Below are 20249 nucleotides of genomic sequence, written 5' to 3'. Positions count from 1 at the left end.
GGAATCACTTAAGCCCAGCATTGATTCACGAAAAAAATAAGTCATGCTAGACTAACCTCATTTCCCTTCATGGTAGAATCACCTTAGTAAGAGAAGATCAGGGGGACAAAAAAAGAATTACCATAACTGCGTTTCGACAAGTCATGATGATATCTTGTGAGCACGAAAGAGAAATGTGAACAAGATAACACTGTCATTAAGAATCTTTGATAACTAGACAACTGTACCCAGTGAATCAGTGTAAGATTGAGAATTAAGTCATTGAGGCTCTGTGATTTGCTCAGTAGGTCACCATTTTTTAATCAATGAATTAATTTATCCATTCATATTTATTTAGGTGCCTACTATATACTAGGCACCTACATATCTAGAAGGCATCTAAACCTACTTTCAGATGACATGAAGTAGGGTGGGATACTGAATACCTTGGATGAAAATCAGAATTCACAATGATTTAAACAGGGTAGAATGATGAGTCTAATTCATGGAATTTAATAAAAAAAATATAAAAGCTCTTCACATGGTTTCAGAAATTCAAGTGAAGAAGGCTTAAGGGTTTAAATTGACTTTAAGCGTAATAGAAGTTAACAGTTGAATAAGACTGTCAAAACCAGTACTATCATGTGGGAAATTTTTTACAACATATTGCCAGATTGTAAAAGCAGATTGTAAAGCAGATAGTGCAGAATCACTCTGTTTGTGTGAGGGAAATACACACAGAGGAAGTACGTACCTCAAAATGTTGACAAAATGTTCATAGTAGCCATCTTTGGTTGTTGGAGTGCAGATGGATGACTTTTGTTTTTTACCTTTCTATCTTTTTGTGTTTTCCAGGTTATGACATTTTGCTCCTAAAAAAAAAATTGCTTTTGTTTCATTTTGAAGAGGTGAAAGGCAGTGTAGCCAGTGCTGACAATTCAGGCTTTTACTAGCAGGAGTGGGGGTGGGGAAGAAGGATGGTGATAATCTCCATCATTCATCAGTGCCTGGAAGCTGCCCCTCCCTGGTAATCAGCATTATTAGTAAACACCCACTTCCCCACAGGGGCAGCACCCTGCCTATGGTTAGAGCATTCTCTGGCTGGCTTGGTTTGGAGCAGCAGGTCTCCATCATGAGGACGCGACCTCAGGTGAGGACTGCCGTGCAGCGGCTGTCTCTAGCTGGGGAGACCTGGCTCCCTGGCTCACACACACTGAGTGACTCCTGAGTCCTTTTTTCAGATCCACTAGATTGGCTCCCCCGTTTATCACCCAGGTTACCCCACGTGAACATAGTACTTGGTAAGGGGAATATAAATACTTCTTTGCTTCTCTTCTTTCTGAGAAGTGATAGAGTTGCTCACACCTGTTCCTTAGCATCCTTATTGTTCGTTTTCACAAAGGTTTGGATTCACTTTCCACAGGAACGATGTTAATAATAGCAGCTCACATGTATTGAGCATTTATTATGTGCGCCAGACATTGTGCTATGCTTTAGATAGATTATTACATTTAATTCTTGAACCAGCCCTGTGAGATGTGGGATTGAGTTTTATTCCCATTTCACAGCTGAGGAAACCAAGGCACAGAGAGGTTAAGTATGCTGCTTTAAGTGGTAGAGCTAGGATTTGAACCTAGAAGTCTTGTTCAAGAGCCCAGCTCTTCATCATTAAGCTGTGCTGCTCCTGTTCTGAGAGTTGTCCAGTTCAGAACCTGCAGTGCAGATCCAGGGGCACAGGGTCTCTGCTCTCCCTCCAGAATTCTCTCACTTACCCAGCTCTTGCACTGGTTTTGATTCCTTTCCAGCATCTAAAACCTTTTATTTCTTCTTGCCTTCTTTCTTGGATTATTTCTTTAATCCTTTCCCAAGAGCCTGTCATCCGCTCAAATAAACAAAATATTTAAAGGTTTTTAAGCTTTTCATCCTGTTCTCAAGCAGGAAGATCAGACCTCATTTATAATTTCATATAGTTCTGTGCTTTTGACCTAGCATACAGGTTGTCAAAAGTTCACATAGTTTTTCCAGATAATTTCTGAACTTTTCTGTACCTCTGATACTACCTCTGTTGTAGTTCAACTCTTCCTGCAAAGGAACCATCTCAGTATAACTCCATAGATTCAAAATAGAAAAGATAAAAGTATAGTCTTATCTCAAGGAACAAACTCAAAGGTAAAAAAAATAAATTTTTGCCTTTAACACTTGCATTTTTTTTTGCAGCACTTGCATTTTTAGAGATTGTTTTAAAATAATTTTCCAGCACAAAATTTCTCTAAGCAAGGCACCTGTCACCATGAGCATAAAATCTCTTGGTCTGTCTAATTCATTCCACTTAAATAATTTTAGGCACACATTTCATTTGGCCAGCTGTCACTGTTCCCAGTCAGCAGTTACTAACAGCAAGCCTTAAGACTTACTAGTAGACATTTTCAGTATTATTTATTAAATTTATTAAATTGATATCTATTGGCACATGCAATTCGACTTTTATTCTTTCACTAATGAAAGTAGTTCTCATTCAATGGAAGCCTTTCATAAGCATACTTTTTTTTCTTGGAGACTACAGTATGCAATTTTAATGCTAAACTTAATTATCACTGACCTTTTGACTCTCTTCTAACTACATATAACTTTTATTTATTTATTTTTTAAATAAATTTATTTATTTTTTGCTGTGTTGGGTCTTCGTTGCTGCATGCAGGCTTTCTGTCGTTGCGGTGGGTGGGGACTTCACTTTGTTGTGGTACGTGGGATTCTCACTGCGGTGGCCTCTCTTGTTGCGGAGCACGGGCTCTAGGCGCGCAGGCTTTGGTAATTATGGCACGCGGGCTCAGTACTTGTGGCTTGCGGGCTCTAGAGTGCAGGCTCAGTTGTTGTGGCGCATGTGCTTAGTTGCTCTGCAGCATGTGGGATCTTCCTGGACCAGGGATTGAACGCGTGTCCCCTGCATTGGCATGTGGATTCTTAACCACTGTGCCACCAGGGAAACCCATAACTACATATAACTTTTAATTTCATAATAAATCTTCAGGCTCAGGTTCCCAGAGCCAACAATTCTTTCTGCCTTTCAACCAGAGTGCTCATTTACCATCATTACTGTCACTCTGCTTACATATCTCTCACTTCTTCAGACCTTCTGGCCAGCTTATTTGATCCTTCAGGGGCTAATGCACTTTTCCTCACTGTTAGTATCATGTCTGCTAGCTCCCCTTGAGTCTCTGTCCAATGCTGTTCCTCCGAGGCTTTGAATCTGTCTTGAAAGTGTCACCTATTCCAGAGTCCAGCCATTCCTGACTTTCCTCCACCTCCTAATCTTCCCTGGGGATTCACCTAAACGAGTACACTTCCTCCAGATTATGAGCAATTTGAGAGCGGGAGCTTGTGTTTTTCTTCTTGGTAGTCCCTGCGCATCTAGGAACAGTGTCCAATAAATGCATGTTGAATTTCGCTGAAATGAAATAACTACATAAGCATGTATTTTTACATACGATTCCAGTATTGCAAAATTTATGAAGAGAACAAATAATTTTATAACTAAAATCAAGTAAGTTGAGAAAAGAGATATAACATACACACGAACAGGAAATACTGATAATTAGGTTTTTAATGAAAGATAAGGGAAAATGCATAACTTTTTATTTGCATATTTGTCTTTTTTTAAAAAAGTACTACCTCCATTTCTTGAACCCCAGGACTGTCTGTGGTTTCTCTAATGTTTATTGTCACTTTAAAAATGTAGACTTCCAATTCAGTACTCATAAGTGCAAACTCTAAGCACTCTTTCTCTTTGTATGCTTATCTTATAAGAAATAGAGAACTGAGGTTCATGAACTCACCATTCTCTCTTATCCTTCAGGTCTCCCCCCACCACCACCCAAATTCATGATCCCATGATCATATAATTAATATATACTAAAAAAATTATATGAAGCTTACCTTCCACATTATTTTTTTCATGAAGTATAATTGACATATAACATTAGTTTCAGGTGTACAACATAAAGATTCAATAATTGCATATATTGTGAAATGATCTTTTTAAATTGAGGTAAAATTTACGTAAGATAAAACGCACATACCTTAAACGTTCAAATTGATGTTCTGACAGGTTTATATATCCACCGTACCACCGCTCAACATATGATATAGAACATTCCCATCACACCCCAAAATTTCCTTGTGTGTCTTCCCAGTCAATTCTACCTCTTCCCCCATAATCATTCTTTTGACTTCTCTCATCATAGATTAATTTTCCTTATTCTTTTTTCTTTATTGTGGTAAAATACACACAATATGAAATTTACCATCTTAATCATTTTTTAAGTATACAGTTCAGTGGTATTAAATACATTCATAGTCATGCAGGCATCACCACCATCGATCCCCATAGTTCACACCACATTGAGCAGTTAGAACTTACATAAAAATCCAACATAAAAATCCAAAGTCTGTCTTGACAACCTGGAGGATGGAGTTCAGGACAAGCACACTTGCTAGGGAGTAAGAGGACAACTTTGGAAATGAGGCAACCAGAAACGGGGAACCTAACTTCTATGTATAAATTTCACCCAAATCTTGGGCTGACCTCTGGACAATGTATATGCAAGTTATACTCCAAACTATACAGCTGAAGCTAGAAGAACTGAACATAGATCTGAGCCACAGCCCACCGAGGGGAAGAAAGAACTGCAGTTTGAGTTCAACCAGGTTAACTGCCTATACACACACACATACATACTCACTCTTTGGAGCAACATAATATAGTCCAGTATCTACAACATTTCACAATATCCAGGATACAATATGAAATTATTCAACATATGAAAAAAGTGGGAAAATAGGACCCATTTTTAGAATAAAAGATAATCAATGGAGACCAATCCTAAGGAGGCTCAGATGGTAGAATTAACAGACAAGGATTTTAAAGTGGCCATTATAACTATGAACAAGGGTATAAAGGGAAATAGGCTTTAATGAATAAAAGGTAGGAAATTTCAAGACGAATTTCCAGATGGAAATTTTGGAACTGAGGAAACCAATATCTGTAATCCAGAATAAACATATTAACAATATTGAATCTTCCAATCACTCAAGATATGGTATACCTCTGTACTTATTTAGGTTTTGTTTGATATTTATCATTAATGTTCTATAAATTCAATGTAGAGACCTTACACATTTTCCAGTATATTTGTTCTTAGATATTTGGTGTATTTTTATGATATTGTAAATTGCATTGCTTTTTAAAATTTCACTTTCAATTAATTTATTACATTGAAATTTCAGTTGTGTATTACTGGCATATAAAAATATAATTTTATTCTGTTTATGGACTTTGATTCCTGCAACTTTGCTTTTTTTTTTTTCTTATGACACTGACTAGGTCTTATATTACTAATTTTGTATAGAAGTGGTGAGAGCATACATCCGTCCTTTATTCCTGATCTTAGAGGAAAAGAATTCAGTGTTTCACCAATAAGTATCATGTTAGGTATAGATTTTTCATAGATATCCTTTATTAGGTTCAGTAACTTTCTTTCTGTTCCTAGTTTACTGAGAGTTTCTGTCATGAATGGAGATGAATAAATTTTGTCCAGTGCATTTTGATATCTAATAATATTCTTATATGATTTTTCTTCTTTATTCTCTTAATGTGGTGAATTACATTATTGATTTTTTTTTAACCTTAAATCACCGTAAATACCACTTGGTCATGATATATATCCCATACGTGAGACAGATAGATTGATTATATTTGCTAATATTTTATTAAAACTTTTAGTGTGTATCTTCACTAGGCGTATAGGTCTGTAATTTTCTTGTAATGGTTTTGTCAAGTTTTTTTTTATATCAGAGATGTGTTAACATAAAATGAGTTGAGAAGTTTTCCCTTCTCTTCTCTGAAAGATTTTGTGAAAGATTGAAATTATTTCTTCTTTAAATGTTTGATAGAATTCATTGAAGCCATCTGGGCTTAAAGTTTTCTTTGTTAAGAAGGTTTTTGATTACAAGTTAAATTTATATATTTAGATTTTCTCTCATCGTGTCATTTTCAAAAAGTTGTATTTTCAAGGATTTTTTCAATTCATCTAAGTTGTTAAATATTTGACATAGAGTTTTTCATGATATCTCCTTATACTTTTAATATCTATATTCTCTGTATGATGTTCCCCCTTCTTCATTTCTGATATTAATAATTCATGTATTTTTTTTCCTTGTGATCAGCTTGCTTGGAATTTATCAACTTTTAAATTCTTTTCTTATAGCCAGCTTTTGATTTTATTGATGTTTCCTGTTTGCCCAGTTTCTGTTTCATTGTGTTAAGATGTAAACTGAAGTACATTAAATTTTCAAAGAGTTCATTTGAGCACACATTGATTTTAATTGGGCAGTGCCAAATTGAAAATGGGTAAGAGCACTCCACTGGCAGAGACTAAGGGAAAGGCTTTTTTTTTTTTTTTTTTAATAGAGCAGACTCTTAAGCAAAGTAAGCAAATTATTTGGCTATAGCTTAAGTGGTTGCCTTACTTGGGAAAGCCTAGTTGGCTGTTTGTAATTGGTTGTTCTTAAATTTCACTTTTCAGATGTAAGTGCAATGACTCCGGCGTGGGTTTTGGTTTGCTTACACAGACTGCCAAGACATTAGAGCGACCTCAGTCTGATGGCTTCCTTGTTTAATTACTTTATTGGTTTCTGCTCTTATTATTTTATTTTTTATTCTTCTACTTTGTTTAACTTGCTTTTATTTTTCTAGTTTCTTAAAGTGGAAGCTTAGAACATTGGTTTTACATATTTCTTCTTTTCTAATATAGACATTTAATACTATACATTTCTAAGGGCTCTTTTCACTGCATCTCAAATTTTGTTTGGTTGTGATTTCATTACCATTCAGTTTGATACATTTTCTAATTTCTCTTGTGATTTCTTCTTTGATCCATAGGTTATTTAAAGTGTGTTGTTTAATTTCCAAATATTTGGGAATTCTCTAGATATCTTATTGTTTTAAAGATATAAAATTAATTGATTTTTAATTTAATACCATTCTGGTTAGAGTGTACTCTGTGTGATTTTGATCTTTCAGTTTTTATCGAGATTGGTTTTATGACCCAGCATTTAGACTGTCTTGGTGTATGTTCCACATGCACTTGAAAAGAATATGTATTCTGAAGTTGTTGGGTATAGTTTTCCATAATTATCAAATAGATTGAGTTGGTTGACAGTATTGTATAAATGTTTAAGTCTAGGTTGGCAGTTCTTTTTGTTTTCCTTTCAACACTTTAAAGATAGCTCACCAGTGTTTTCTGGCCATCATTTTTTAACGATAAGTCAGCTAATCATTTGCATTGCTGTTCCTTTGTATGTAATATTACCACTACCACCGAGCACCCCGCCACCCTGGCTGCTTTTAAGATTTTTTTTCTTTATTTTTAGTTTCAGCAGTTTGACTGTGATCTGCCTGCGTGTGGATTTCTTTGTACGTATTCTGCTTGGGATTTGCAGAGCAGCTCAGGTCTTTAGGTTAATGTCTACAATCAACTTTGGAAATTCCCAGCCCTAATCTCTTTAAATATTTCTTCTGCCCCATTCTCTCTTCTCAACTGCTGGGATTCCAATTTTATACCTGTTAGATACTCTCCTCTACTGTGTCCAGTCTGCTGTTAATCATTTTGAATGCACTCCTCATTTCTGATTTTATATTTTTTTCATTTCTAGGATCCTTGTTTGGTTGTTTTTTGAAAGATTTCATCTCTCTCTTGAAATCCTCCATCTGTTTATATGTGTTTCCCAGCTTTTACATTAGACTCTTTTACATATTTATCATTGTTATTTTGAAGTTCATGTCTGCTAAGTCCAACATCTGTAACACCTCTCAGTGTCCTTCTATTGACCATTTTCTGACATGGGTCATATTTTCTTGCTTCTGCATGTCTTTTATAATTACTAATCGTATGCTGGACATTTTAGGTAAAACCACAGACTTAAGTAAATAATGTTCACACACACATACCCTCGCCCGCCCCCCCCAAAAAAAAAAGCCATGCTCATCCTTTTCTCAGGCTGCTAATGTGTGGGAAAGGGGCAAAGGGAGAAGGGGTTGAGCCAATCTGATAATTAAGCTGGGTCTGGACTTTGTTGTAGCTTTAATTAGATTAAATTCACCTCTGGCTGCAGATGTCTTGGGGCCAGGATGGGACCACCAGTAAGATTCTAAAGATCCTTCTGTGCAAAGAATTTTGAAAAACTTATATTCACCCCTATGAATTTGACACCTTCCTTCTGGTGAGATTGGAGTGATACTAACAAATATGGTTTTTTAATATTGTATAATGAAATATGTCAACATTTGGAAGGTCTGCATCACTCAGTGAACCAGTATTCCTAAAGACTAATGCTTGATGTTACAAAAATCTCGTATGGGTACAAGATCCATTCAACATGCAGGATAGACCAACAGAGTATGAAAAGCTCATTGATTTGGTTTCAGATTCTACAATACTAACTTTTAAACTATACTACATGTTGAGTTTTGGTGAAGGTCAAAGAACAATATCCACAGTTTCTCTGAAAGGGACTTTAATCAGTCCCTCCCCATCCCCCAGCCTTCAGTGTCCCCATGCAATTGATGAAAGAGTTGATGGGTGGCTACAGATTCGTTCTATGCTGGGGCTTCTAAAATATCATACCAGCCCACATGCAGGTGTTAAAAGCTCGTCAGAAGTTTAGCTGGTAGTGCCTTAACCCCCGTCTATGACACATTCCTCCTCCTCCCAGGGGCCATCCTGGCTAAAAGTGAAGAGCTTGTCACTTCCTGGGATTATATTCATTTAGGTTTACTGTATGTCCTCGGCATTTTGTTAGGTTTGAAATAAGTATGATTTAGCAGCTTATTCAGCTTATTATTATTTTTCTTTATTTATTTTTTTTTTTGCGGTACGCGGGCCTCTCACTGTTGTGGCCTCTCCCGTTGCGGAGCACAGGCTCCGGACGCGCAGGCTCAGCAGCCATGGCTCACGGGCCCAGCCGCTCCGCGGCATGTGTGATCCTCCCGGACCGGGGCACGAACCCACGTCCCCTGCATCGGCAGGCGGACTCTCAACCACTGCGCCACCAGGGAAGCCCAGCTTATTATTTTTTTAAGGTAAAAGTGACAGTCTCTTGAAACTTTCTACTTGCTCAGAAGCATAAGTCCAACAGAAACTTTTGAATGTTTTCTGTTTTTTGCCTTTGATTTAACCACAAGACGGTGAATGCCGGAGCTATAATAAAATAGAGAGGGTTCTATTTCCTTATTTCTGAAAGTGGAGGGTAGGACTCCCCTTTGGGATCATGAGTTTTAGGAGTTCCAGAGGCCTGTCCAGTTCACTCTCACTCTCCCTTGAGCACCGTCTAGAACAAAACAAAGGAAGCCACTATATTTATATGGATGGAAACCACGCTGAAAGACTGGGGAGAATGTTAGGACAGAAACAGGCAGTGTAAACAGAAAGTCCTTTCTCTGAGGTGGCCAGTGAAGAGTAGAAGAAGGTAGACTGATGGCTGCTTGTAGATCACACCTTCAATCTCTGAGATGATCGGCTCTAATGGAGGATCAGGAAGGAGGATTGAGCAGAAAACTGACTGCTTACAAGGGTAGATTATATAGGTGCCCCCTTCACTTGTGGATTGAAGAGGAGGAAAAATCCATCCCTTTCCAGATAACCTGTTTTAGTCCTCAGCATAGAGCAATGCAATACAATTATAATAACCATTTGTATACACTATACATCAGGGCTTTTCTTTTTAGTAACTTGGAGCACTTTTGACCTCACAACAAATACTGTACTCATGACTAGATTGTGTTAACTTTGCAACACAGAATCCTCTGGTGGAAAATGGCCAAATTTATGTTTTCTATATACTAACTTAAAGAACTGTAGGGCAGCAGTGAAATGGAATTGTTTGGGAGGGGAATGAATAGTAATAATAGTAGTAATGGCGGTGGTGGTAGTATATTTTTGGATCCCTTCCTATGTGCCTGTACTTTCACTTGTGTTCGCTCTTTAATCCCCACAGTAACCCTATGAAATAGATACTATTATCATATCCCCATTTTACAGAAGAGGAAAGTTTAAGAATAATAAAGATAGAGAAGTTGGATGTAATAAAGGCTGCAGTAGCGTCTGTCTAGTCTCTCCTCATCCATTTGGTCTTTGTAGATGTGATCCCACCCCAGCTGCCCTGGGAAGGATTAGGAATGGGACACACAACACTCCATGAAGAATCACTCTGATTTTGTCCTTGGAAATACCCCCCAAAGCTAAGGGGGTTCCCCACCACATTTTATAATGACTCTCTGATCACATAGCTTCCTTATTCTGGCCAGCACTGCTTTGTACAGCTCGTGGGAGTTCTTCTCTCATTTGTAGGATTTTGGGCATTTACAGCACCTTTCCAGCACTTACTGTGTGTCCCAACTACTTTGTTTGAGATTGAAAATTTATAGGCAAAGAAAATGTAGCCTCTGCCATCCTTGAATATCTATACATTCCATAACGTGTAGTGGAATAAGTGCCATGGAGGTGGGTAGATATTCTTTCTTACCAAGAAATAGTAAGATTGTCCCCAGAAAGCACCTCCTTCATGGCCTTACAGTGTTTCTCATTAGAAGCACCATTGGCATTTTGAGAAGCACATATTTTCCTAGCACAGGGCTGGCTTTGCCTTATATTTTTTGACATTTGGCACACTTGACCTCTACCTATTAAATGTAAGTAATCCCCCACCCCCATTATTAGGACAATTGAAAGCACACCCACACACTTGCCAACACCCTGAAGAGGGCAAGGACGTCCTCGTACGTGGTCGCTCAGGTTTTGCTCAGACTGGGTGGAGGAAGCTGGGGAAATGGACGTGGAATCATACTCTTTGTACAGCTGTCACATTCCTCCATCTCATCCCTACCGTACCATCTTGAGACATCACATCATTCTTGGGAAATCTTTTTTTTTTTTTTTTTTTGGCTGTGCCGCGCAGCTTGCAGGATCTTTGTTCCCCCACCAGGAATCAACCACTGCCGTGCCCCCTGCAGTGGAAGCACGGAGTCCTAACCACTGGACCACCAGGGAATTCCCCATTCTTGGGAAATCTTGACACTGAAAGCATATCTTTATGAAGAGGGCAACAGCCTGCTCAGGAGTTTTTGCTTTGCTAAAGACCCGTGCATTTTACAAATTTCCTTCGAGTTCCTTACAACCAACATCCATTTGATGGAACAGATATTAAACCAGAGAGAAAGACACAGCCCTTTAGTGTGTTTTGGCTAGAAGTTGGAGGGGGTAGGGCATGCTGCAGGAAGGGCAGTGATGGTGAGAAACATTTAGCCCTGCAGTGCCACGGTGTAATACAGAAAGTAAGACAACGTTCTAATAAGAGGATGCGTGGTTTAGAAAAATTCGCCGTATTGTTGGCAATTAGCTGCATATGTAGTCAGGACAAGACACAGCATAGTTCACTTTGAATCTTTGAATTTGAATCAGTTGTTAAACATCCAGGGCATTCCCACAGCTAACTCTTTTGAGTCTGTCTGTCCTACTCTAGAAATAATAAAGAAGTGTAAGAAGTTATTTATAGGGAATGTATACAATATTATATGTTAGTGTTGAGCAAAGAATAACATAACTAAATTTTATAGAGAATACTTGAATCTCAAAAGTTTGGTGGGAGTAGAAAATGTATTACTAGTAAACTAGAATGAACTGAGGTTCAAGAAGATGGAACGGAATTTTGGATGGAAATGGAAACTCATAGCTGCCATAGAAAGGACTATGTCAATATGTAATCTCAGGCAAAACCCAAGTAACAGTGCACCTGGTGTCCTCCGTGTCAGTCATTACAACACTTGCATATTGTAAACCCCCAAAGCCTGTGCTTTAGCTGTGAGATACCGTGCCCTGAGTAACACCCACTGGAATTCAAAGCAAGCAGGTTTCTCATGGCACTGACCACACTGCCTTAGACAGCTGAGCACTCCTGCACCCATCCAGTGTTGCACTGTAAAAATTCCTTCCTCTTTGCTAATAGCCTCCACTTGCTTAAGCAACTTCTTTCTGTGACTTGGAGACTGCACTTATGTTACTGATGAGATTAAAAACAGCTTTCACTACAAAAGCTTATGTTGTTGCAGTCTGTTCAGTGTGTGTGCAGTTGGACGAATAAACCTCCTCTATCCAGAGTCCCTTGTTTGATCTTCTCTTGCCCACTGTCCTGCCCCTTACACATCCACAGACCCCTGCTGAGGCTCTGTCCCTGGTCACCTCCAAACAAGGGGGCCTAGTTACAGACTCTGATTTCTGATTACAGCAGGAAGGCATTAAAGTAAATGCCTGCTAGGAATATTGGTTATGAAAGCAGTTTTTAGAAAGTAAAACCAACCTAGCTAGCCCGTGAGGTGAATTCTGATATAAGCTACATAGTTATATAAATCCTTAAATATCAAATCCCTAAGTCTGGATTGCCTCTTGTGGCTACAAACTTCTGTAACCAGCGAGCCAGGAATGGAAGCAGAATCACAACTGATGAATTTTCTAACCTTGGGCCCGGTTATCATAAGTAATAGTTTCATTCTAGATTCAAATTCCTGCCTTAATTGGTATGGAAATCTCAGAGTTATTCATCCAGGCAGTTCCTGCTGTATTATCTGTCTCTTCCGTGTGTTCACGTGTTCATTGGATCAGCTCACTCCTGCCTTGAGCCTGCTTTTCATTTACACCTGAATACCTTGCTCCATTGCCTCGCCTTCCACTCAGAACTCACTTGGTTCCCTTTGCTATTTGCTGTATCTTCAGTAAGCTTTTCTCTTCCCTCACTAATGAGAACAGAGATCATGGTTTCCTCTGGCCCCTCCCTTCTTAACCCCAGAAGTCCTATTTGACTCCCACTCAGCACTTCACTTTGTGAATAATATTAACATTTTATTCACATAGTCGGGTATTTATTTACATGTGTTCCTTGGTCTCCACATTTCCTCACATCTCTAGAAGCCCCTTGGGAAAAATCATGTCTAATAACACGCACACTGAGACAATTCAAGAGGGATCACGGAAGATCAAATGTCATACTAAAAAAAAGTTAATAAGCAAGCTCTGAGCTTTTTGGTACTGTCCTCCAGGAAGATTAGCTGAATGTGTGTAATTGTGCAACTGAACTGTGGGAGCCAAACTGTGGGAGGAGGTGAGCAAGGGATGTGACATATCAGAGGTGAGATTATGTGAGTAGAAAACCTTTTATCCGTGGACTTCAGAATATATTACACAGACTTTCCCTTAACTCTGTGTCTGGAAATCTCTTTGAGAGAGGTAGAGAAACCAAAGCAGAGACCCAAAATGACCAAGCTATGAGAGAGAGGTCCCCCCAGGCAAGAGAGGAGCGTAGGCTTCTGGCCTCAGAAGACATCCCACTTTGCTCCCTCCCACAGGGCTCTGTTGAGGTCACAAGGACCCAGGCTGTTAATAACCAGGCAGCCGTAGGTCAGGACTCAGGAAGGTTCTGTGTAAACTCACCCCATGTGTTGTTCATCTCTGCCACTGAAATGACCATTAACACCAAAGGATATTTACAAAGGGAAGAATAACACGGTGATTTAAATCACTATGAATATGTCTCTTGAATTAGGCACTGTTTCATTTCTCTAAGCACCATTCACCAAGGTTTTGGGATAAGGTTGTTCACTATGACACTCTTTGTGTTTCTTCTGTGTACAATTTTCTGGTCACTGTAACTCTAAAAGGAAAAAACCAAAAATACTAGGTAGTTAAAGAAGGTTCAGAGATGAATAGCCAAAATGTTAAGGAGATGGAAGGATTTCCAAATAAGACTGTTCTAAAAATAAATGGGGACCTTTTCAAAAAAACTGTGGTAAAATAATACATAATATAAAATTTACCATTTTTAAGTGTACAATTCAGAGGCATTTCATACGTTTACAGTGTTGTGCAACCGTCGCCACCATCCGTCTCCAAAACTTCTGTCATCATCCCAAGGTAAAACTCGACACCCATTAAACAATAACTCCCCATTCCCCTGTCTCCCCAGCCCCGGACAACCACCATTCTACTTTCTGTCTCCATGAATTTGACTATTCTAGGACAAATCATACAATATTTGCCCTTGTCTGGCTGACTTATTTCACTTAGCATAATGTCTTCAATGTGTGTAGGCTAAATGTCAACCTGGCTGGGGACCCTGATGAGATGAATTCAGAATAAGGAAAAATGTATCTTCTCACACCAGTTATGTTATCCCATGATATGGGGACATAAGCTCAAATACAAACACTTATTTTAAAAATTTAGGTACTTCACTAATGGGTGGCTAAGAAAAACCAAGACTCTTGCACAATTCACCCCTATAATTTTGAAGTTGATGTTTAGATAAGATGATTGTTCCTCTGTTCTTACCTTGAAATAACCTACCATCCTTCATTTGAAGCTCTCTGGGCTCCTCTTCGAGGTCCTTTTGACAATCACAGGGGAGTGAAATTGCTATTTTAATTATTTAACATTCAACAGATATTTTTGTGTGCTGAGCACATGCCAAGCCTTATGGCAAAGTGCTAGGAATAGAATGGAGAGCAGAGCAGCCCGCCTTTGTCTTCACGGAGCTGCGATTTCCTAGGCAAGTCAGATAATTTATCCCACAAACAGATTTGTAACTCCAAACTGCTTTCAGTTCTATAAAGGAAAAATAACTGAAATATTTCTCTCCTTCATTGTTCTGCTCCTTCATTGTGAACAACCTTCATTGTTCACACAACCATTCTAAGAAATCTGCTTTCTTTTCTCTTCAGGAGCCTCCAAACAGGTGGCTTTGCCTGGGAGGGAGAGGTAAAGAACAACGCGTATAGCAAGGCTACAGGGGTGGTCCCGCAGCACAGGTGCCACTCCACAGTAGGCAGCTACCAACTCCATTTTGCCCTGCAACAACTTGAACAGCAAAAACTTCAGTCCCGGCAGCTTCTGGACCAGAGTCGAGCCCGGCACCAGGTAATTCAAGATAAGGCTTTTCCATGTGCTAGTATCTTCCTTCTGTGGATTAAAAAAAAAAAAAAAAAAAAAACTTTTTTTTTTTCCATGAGAAATGTGGGGATAGTTTCTCAAAAGTTTACCAATGCCACCATGGCTTGAATGGTTCATGGGGAATCTACCCACGGGGAAGAAATGTTCTGAATCTACACTGGCTTTGTGGGAAAGTGATCTCGAACCAATTTTGACATTCTTTCTTTCATTTGAATGAATGTTCCTCCACAAAAATCTCTTTTGTAGTATTTACCCTTTCTGTTGCCTGATCTTAGTTCAGTAATTTCCCAAAGGGTCTAATTCCCAGATACCTAAAAGCTAGCATTTTAAAAATTTTTTTCTAAATGTACTACTTCCTTGCCTTCATTAACTTGATCTATTTAAGCACACATTAATCCTTTATGGCCTATCAAGATTTTCAAGGAATAAATAACTTTCAGGTTCTTATAGGAAATGGTCTTAATCTAGGTCGTTGGTCTTCTGGTTTAACAGTTTGTACATAGAACAACGTATACAAAAATGTAACAATAGACACAAAGATTCTTGTTGTAGTGGAACTTACACTCTACTGAAATATTAATTCCCTACTCACTGTCTATAAAATGACAAACTCCTGAGTATATGTGTAAGGGAATTATATAAGTATATTGCACTAGCGAATCAGTATGGCCCCAATTACAGAGAAAGGATGACTTCACAAAACAGTCAGGCCGTGAAGACTTAACTTTTTCCTGATAACTCAGGATCATCATTAGAATCAGTTACCGTGTTCTACATGTTCTGCTGGGCTGAATCCGTACTGATTCTGTGAGCTTCCCTGATACTTGGTTGTGTGAAGAAATAGCTTATATCAGCTTGATCTCTTGTCATTTGCTCTTATAAAAATGTAGTGTGCATTAGTGTGTGCAAAATTAATATTCACTCAAAGGCTAAGGTAATGTTCCCAAGTTTTTTTTTTCTTCTATATAAAACAGTTATCATCATGCTCTCTCTCTTTGTTTTTTCAAATGCCGTCCAGGTCCAGAGAAATTTTTATTTTTTTCAGTGTCATTCACCACTTGATCATCTTATCTGTGATAGTATAATCTGTATATTATATTAATTCATTGGAATTGAGAAGTCGTTAAGTGCAGGCATTTGTTTAAGGGTTTGTTTGTTTTTTTAAATATTTATTTATTTATTTATTTGGCTGCGCCAGGTCTTAGTTGTGGCATGCTGGCTCTTCGTTGCAGCATGTGGGATCTTGTTCCAGGGACTGAACCCGGGCCACCTGTATTGGGAGCGCGGAGTCCTAATCACTGCACCACCAGAGAAGTCCCCAGGCATTTGTGAAGTAGCTTTTTAGGTCATTTTTACTGGAGAAAAATCCAGACTTCTTATCTGTAAAGCATGGAATATAGCATCATCACACTGCCCTCTGCCATGTAGAAATTTCCTTATTTAAATAGTCTTTGGGATAGCGGAGGCATTTAGGCCAGTTTGCAAACAAAAAAAAAAATTTTTTTTTTTTTTGGCCGTGCTGCACGGCTTGTGGGGATCTTAGTTCCCTGACGAGGGATCGGCAGTGAAAGCATGGAGTCTCAACCACTGGACCGCCAGGGAGTCCCCAAGAGCTTTATTTGGGGTCTTAAGGATTCCAATTCAAGAGACAGATTTGGGTAATACCAAAAGATTATTCCAAGGAAGAGAAAAAAGTCAGGGGCTTACAAAGGCAAAAGCCACAAGGTTGTTCAAGCATTATGATTGATCCTGATGCACGAAAGGAAATATTTATCCTTAAAGGACAGGCAGTTATGAGTTATTTTAGGGTAAGGATCCAATAAATAAATAGGCTATCACAAGTTGGTTTAGAGTGTAAGGGTCCACTAAGTATCTTGAGTTTCTGGAACATTGGGCAGATGTTCTGGATTCCCATGTTAAGACAAGAAGTGGCCGAAGTTCAAATTCCATCCCTGCTGAGATGTGCAAAAGTCACACTTCCTCAATGGCCTCCTGGCTCCATTTTAGAGCCCTCTTAGCAATAACAACTCCATTTAAATTTTTCTTCCGCAGTATATCTTAGTTTTTTTTCAATCTGTGTAAATTTCTTAAAACTTTTTAAACTTCTGAACCCCCTGCCATTCAGATTACTTAAGAATGCCAACTTAATCAGACGCTGGATAGTGGAAATATATATAGCCTTATCCCCTTGTTTGAGTATAATCTGTGGCTCTAATGCATCTAGGCAGTTGGTCCCTTTTAATGCTTCCATACCTTGAAATGGTGGATGATTAAAGAAAAAAAAAAAGGAGGTGATTTGCAGAGCACTGAGGTTTTGAGGAAAGAGAGACAGTTTTGCTGATTTTCACTTTTAGAAACTGCTTCATTTATAAGTCCTTCTCATTCTTTTGATTAGCTTCCAGCAAGTCACATTCCTTTGAAAATTCAGAGTACTGCTATTCTTGTGTGGATTTTTTTTTTTTTACTGAGGATCATACTGATTGAGTTTCACTGAACTATGAAGTATATGGAAAATATGTTTTTTAGAATCTGTCAGAATGCCTGTTTTAGGGAGGAGTCAGCACTCCCAAGAAGGGAGTTATCTCGTGTCTTCTGGAGAGGGAACAGAAAATCTTTTATCATAATTTTATATATGTTTATAACATCATTTTATTTTTTCCCCCATTCTTCTAATCCACAGTTGACTTAGGTCAAAATGAGTAAGCGTGAAGCTTGGGACTGTGGGGGAGAGAGAAGGAAACTAAATTCTATTAGCTTGAAGAGTTTATAACTAATAAAATAGCAAATAAGATAGTAAGTGTTCTAACATGAAGAATAGTACCTTAGAGCGCTTTATTTCAGAGGACATTAAGAAACACTCCACAGAAGGAGCAAAGCCCTAATTAGATTTTTAAGCCTGTGTTTTTAGCTCACCTTGTGACTGTGCTAGACCTGACCCTTATAATTACAAGCAAATGATCGCTTGAAACATGGTTTGCCTTCTCAGGATGTCCTATATGTCTGTCCTTGGGTTAACCCCTTTAGATAGAGGTGGTTTCTCTGATGAACTTCTTATGCTTTGGATTCAATTTTCTAAAGTGTAGGTAGGCATTGATATAACTAACAATTTGGTTAATTGCCTGTTTGAGAGCAGTGAGTAGAATTGAAATCTGATTTACCTAGTATCCATTCACAAGAGAGATGTGTTTATGGACCAGGACATTAAAAGGGGCCTTGTATTGTATTGTATTGTATTATATTATATTATATTATATCATATCATATCATACATGGACAGACAGTGCCTTTCATAGTGATCTCCTAAAAATATTGTTGGAAAAATAATCATGCAGCCTTTCTTGCATTACATGCAGAGGAAGTTCTCCATCCTTTCTGCACTTAGCCAGCTTTTTTTTTTAACTAATTAATTTATTTATTTTTTAGATAACTTTTTGTAGGTATTAATTTCAGGAGGAAAACTCTGATTCAGGATATGAGTTTTGAAATGGGCATCTCTAACCATTCATGCAGTGTAAGCTTTGATCCTCATTTCTGTCTAGCATTTCACTCATAAATCTAGGAATTTTCATGTACCGAATCACCCCTACAAAAGACTGGTCCTGTAGCATGGACCTGGGAGAGGAAAGTCACCTGGAGCCATTGGCGGAGGCTTCCAGGGCCAGAGGTACAAGGAAATAGGTGTGATCCAGTCCGTTTGATAGAGAGCATGATAAACAAAATAAGACAAAATTGAAACTATGAGCTTTTACACACTGATGGGTAAAACTAGCAATTTAAAAAAAAAATCATTCTAAATCAGAGCAAGGGTCAGCAAGCTTTTTCTGTGAATGGTCATATAGTAAATATTTTAGGCCTTGCAGGCTGTACGTAGGGTCTGTGGTAACTACTCAGTTTTACCATGGTAGAATGAAAACAACCATAGACAACATGTAAATGAATGAGTGTGGCTGTTTTCCAATAAAACTTTATTTACAGAAAAGATGGCAGGCTGGATTTGGCCTGCAAGCCATAGTTTGCAGATCCTTGGCCTTGAGCAGCAGAACCCCTTGGAGGGTCTCTTAAAACACCGATTGCTTCCCTGACTCCATTTCTGATTCAGTAGGTTTAGGATGGGCCTCAATTATTTCCAAGTTCCCAGATGATGCTAAGCCTTTTCTTCTGGGGCCCGCACTTGGAGAACCATTAAGCTAGAGAGAAAGAGATTAGAAATGTCTCCCTTTTATTTGTCTTCTGTCTTTTGAAAGGGAGGCTGGATTTGTTAAAATTTAGTGTTGCCCTTATAAAATTTCAGGCAATCTTTTTTTTTATAGGAACTTTGTTTCCATCTTTTTCACTTCATCTACTACAGTTTCCTTATCAATAAGTTTCCAAACTTGAAAACTTCCTGTTCATTCTTCTTATCAGGGTACATTCTGCTCAGCAACCGCTACTCCCAGGATGCAAGTTTTATGATGGATGAGAGATAAATAATGGGACAGATTCCTCCCTCTTTGTTTTAGTAAGAATAGCTAACTCTTAATAAGCACTTACTGTGGTCCAAGCACTATTCCAGGTGCCTTACATGTATTAATTCATTTAAAATGAGTTCCAGGATAGTTGAGGAAATTGCAGGATCTTGGTATTCTAGGGATGGTACAGTGACTCTGTGTGTTGATACATCTGAATGTGTCTTCTCTCCGGTTTCCCTCATTGCTTTCCACTTCCTTCTCAGACTGGCTTCCTGCCCCTGAAGGAGAAGGATAAAAAACTTTTCTGTCAGCTGAATGGGGGGACTTTCTTGGGCAGCAGTGACTGCTGGTGACATCAGCATGAGTAGCTCTCCCTGCTGGGGTCTGTGAGGAGGGCTACACCGGCTCTGAGGCCTGACTGACCTGATTCTAATTGCCAACGCTGAGCTGATGTTATTCTTGGCCCAGGGCAGAGCGATTACTCAGTAGTTTCTGTTAAAGTGATCCTTTGTTAAACCTCTGCTCTCAACCCCCATCTCCTGCCCTCCCACTCTCTTCTCTACCTACTCCAGACTGAAAAAAGCCCCAAAAGCAGAAAAATTAAGGATATTTTGATGGCCAAGGAAGAACTGCTGAAATTTCTTTTAACAACAAAGGGGGAGAGAGGGGATTTTAAGTACATCTTAATTTTTCACTGGTTTCCAAAGCCCTTCAATTTTTAGTAGACTTAATTTTCAACATCATAAGGTAACTCAAGGTAGGAAAAAACCGT

General features: G+C 38.6%; 1 protein-coding gene across 15 annotated transcripts in view; it reads left to right on the top strand.

The window, feature by feature from the left end:
* The window catches only part of TTLL5 (tubulin tyrosine ligase like 5), a 305050-nt gene that overhangs the window by 194846 nt on the left and 89955 nt on the right, over nucleotides 1-20249 (top strand). For 13 of the 15 annotated variants that reach the window (XM_019920700.3, XM_073800210.1, XM_019920740.3 and 10 more), the window contains one exon: nucleotides 14801-14996. The exons of 1 other annotated variant lie outside the window; for it this stretch is intronic. In XM_019920700.3, the coding sequence (XP_019776259.2) occupies nucleotides 14801-14996 (196 nt within the window). Of the gene's footprint in view, nucleotides 1-14800; nucleotides 14997-20249 lie in introns of those variants that run through there. One more of the 15 variants, XM_019920781.3, reaches the window with a different exon arrangement.

This window comes from Tursiops truncatus, chromosome 2, assembly GCF_011762595.2.
Source record: "Tursiops truncatus isolate mTurTru1 chromosome 2, mTurTru1.mat.Y, whole genome shotgun sequence".
NCBI lineage: Eukaryota > Metazoa > Chordata > Mammalia > Artiodactyla > Delphinidae > Tursiops > Tursiops truncatus.
This window is presented reverse-complemented; position numbering and strand designations above follow the sequence as displayed.